At 48.3% G+C, this 1,301-nt stretch overlaps 1 protein-coding gene across 1 annotated transcript; it reads left to right on the plus strand.

Annotated features, from left to right (window-relative positions):
* Positions 1–501: 501 nt before the first annotated feature.
* On the plus strand, positions 502–1,038 carry LOC121969073 (CST complex subunit STN1-like). The gene has a single exon (XM_042519003.1). It carries the CDS (start codon positions 502–504, stop codon positions 1,036–1,038), a length of 537 nt encoding a protein of 178 aa, XP_042374937.1.
* Positions 1,039–1,301: the final 263 nt, after the last annotated feature.

A 1,301-nucleotide genomic window follows, 5' to 3' on the forward strand; every position in this document is an offset into this window, starting at 1 on the left:
TACAGTCTCATATCGTATTGTAGAGTGGGTAGGGCATATAGTGTCGTGTCGTGGCGTGTCGTCTTGTTAGTGCGTAATGTTAGCTGGCTAGGTCCCGTAGTGTCGTGTCACGTCGGGTTGTGTGGCGTGCATTGTCTCGTCATGTCGCACGCAGTGTCCCATCGTTTCGTGTTGCATGCTTGTGGGGTATCGTCATGTCGCCTGTAGTGTCCCTTTGTGGCTTGTCTGGTGCAGTGCCCCGTCACGTCGACAGTAGTGTCGTGTAATGTCGTGTCGCGCGCAGTGTCCTGTCGCGTCGAGTATTGTCATGTCGTGTCACAGGCATCGAGGTCTTGTCCAGTCCCATCTCGTCTTGTCATGTCGTGATGCAGGTGGAGGTGGAGGTCGCCATATTATTAAGACCTCTCCCAAACCCCTTCCTCACCAACTCACCTCACCCTCAACCTCCCTTCTGCAGCCAAAAATTTCCCCTCATCCGCTGTCAATCTCATATTCACCAAGATGAACTGGTTTCAAGCCATCCATGTCAAGCTTCTAGCAACAGACTTCCTCTCCCTCACTGTACACAACCCCCCTAACTATGCTCCTACCTTTTTAAGGAGAGGTATGAAAGTTTGGCGAGTAGAGACGGTTGGTGTCGTGGTCAGCAAGGAGCGCACCGGCGACTATCTCAAGTTCTTTGTCGACGATGGGACCGGATGTATACCATGCATCCTCGACGTCACTGACCGTTCGCATTTGGGCCTCGCTGCTGAAGTGGAGACAGAGATTGCTCTCAGGGAGGCTGCGACTGTGGAGCTGGGGAAGTTAGTGCGAGTCCGAGGCATGATCATGCTGGGGGAGGAGGATGGACTGCATCTTAAGGTGAGGGATGTGGTGGTAGAACGCGATCCCAATATGGAGGCACTGCACTGGATGGATTGCATCCGCTTGGCGAGGACTTGTTATGATCGTGTTGCACGACCCAAAACGCCGGCTCTTGCTCTTCCATCGTATGATATGCAAGCTTCTATGACCGTCAGTATTGTATCGTGTTAGGTTACTATGTGTTATCGGTTGTTTGGGTTCGTGTGAAGTCGTGTGGTTGCAGGTATTATGGTATGGTGTGTTGTGGTATGTAATGTTGCCATGTTTATGAGATATGTGTTGTATTGTACTGTACTGTGATGATATGTAATAATATGTGTTGTTATGAAATATGATGTTATATTAGACTATGTGATGTTATGAATATTGTCTTATGATATTATGTGTTTATATAACTCTAAACAGTAAGTAATAAACTAGAACAGTATAAGACA

This window comes from Zingiber officinale, chromosome 4A (assembly GCF_018446385.1).
Source record: "Zingiber officinale cultivar Zhangliang chromosome 4A, Zo_v1.1, whole genome shotgun sequence".
Taxonomy (NCBI): Eukaryota; Viridiplantae; Streptophyta; class Magnoliopsida; order Zingiberales; family Zingiberaceae; genus Zingiber; species Zingiber officinale.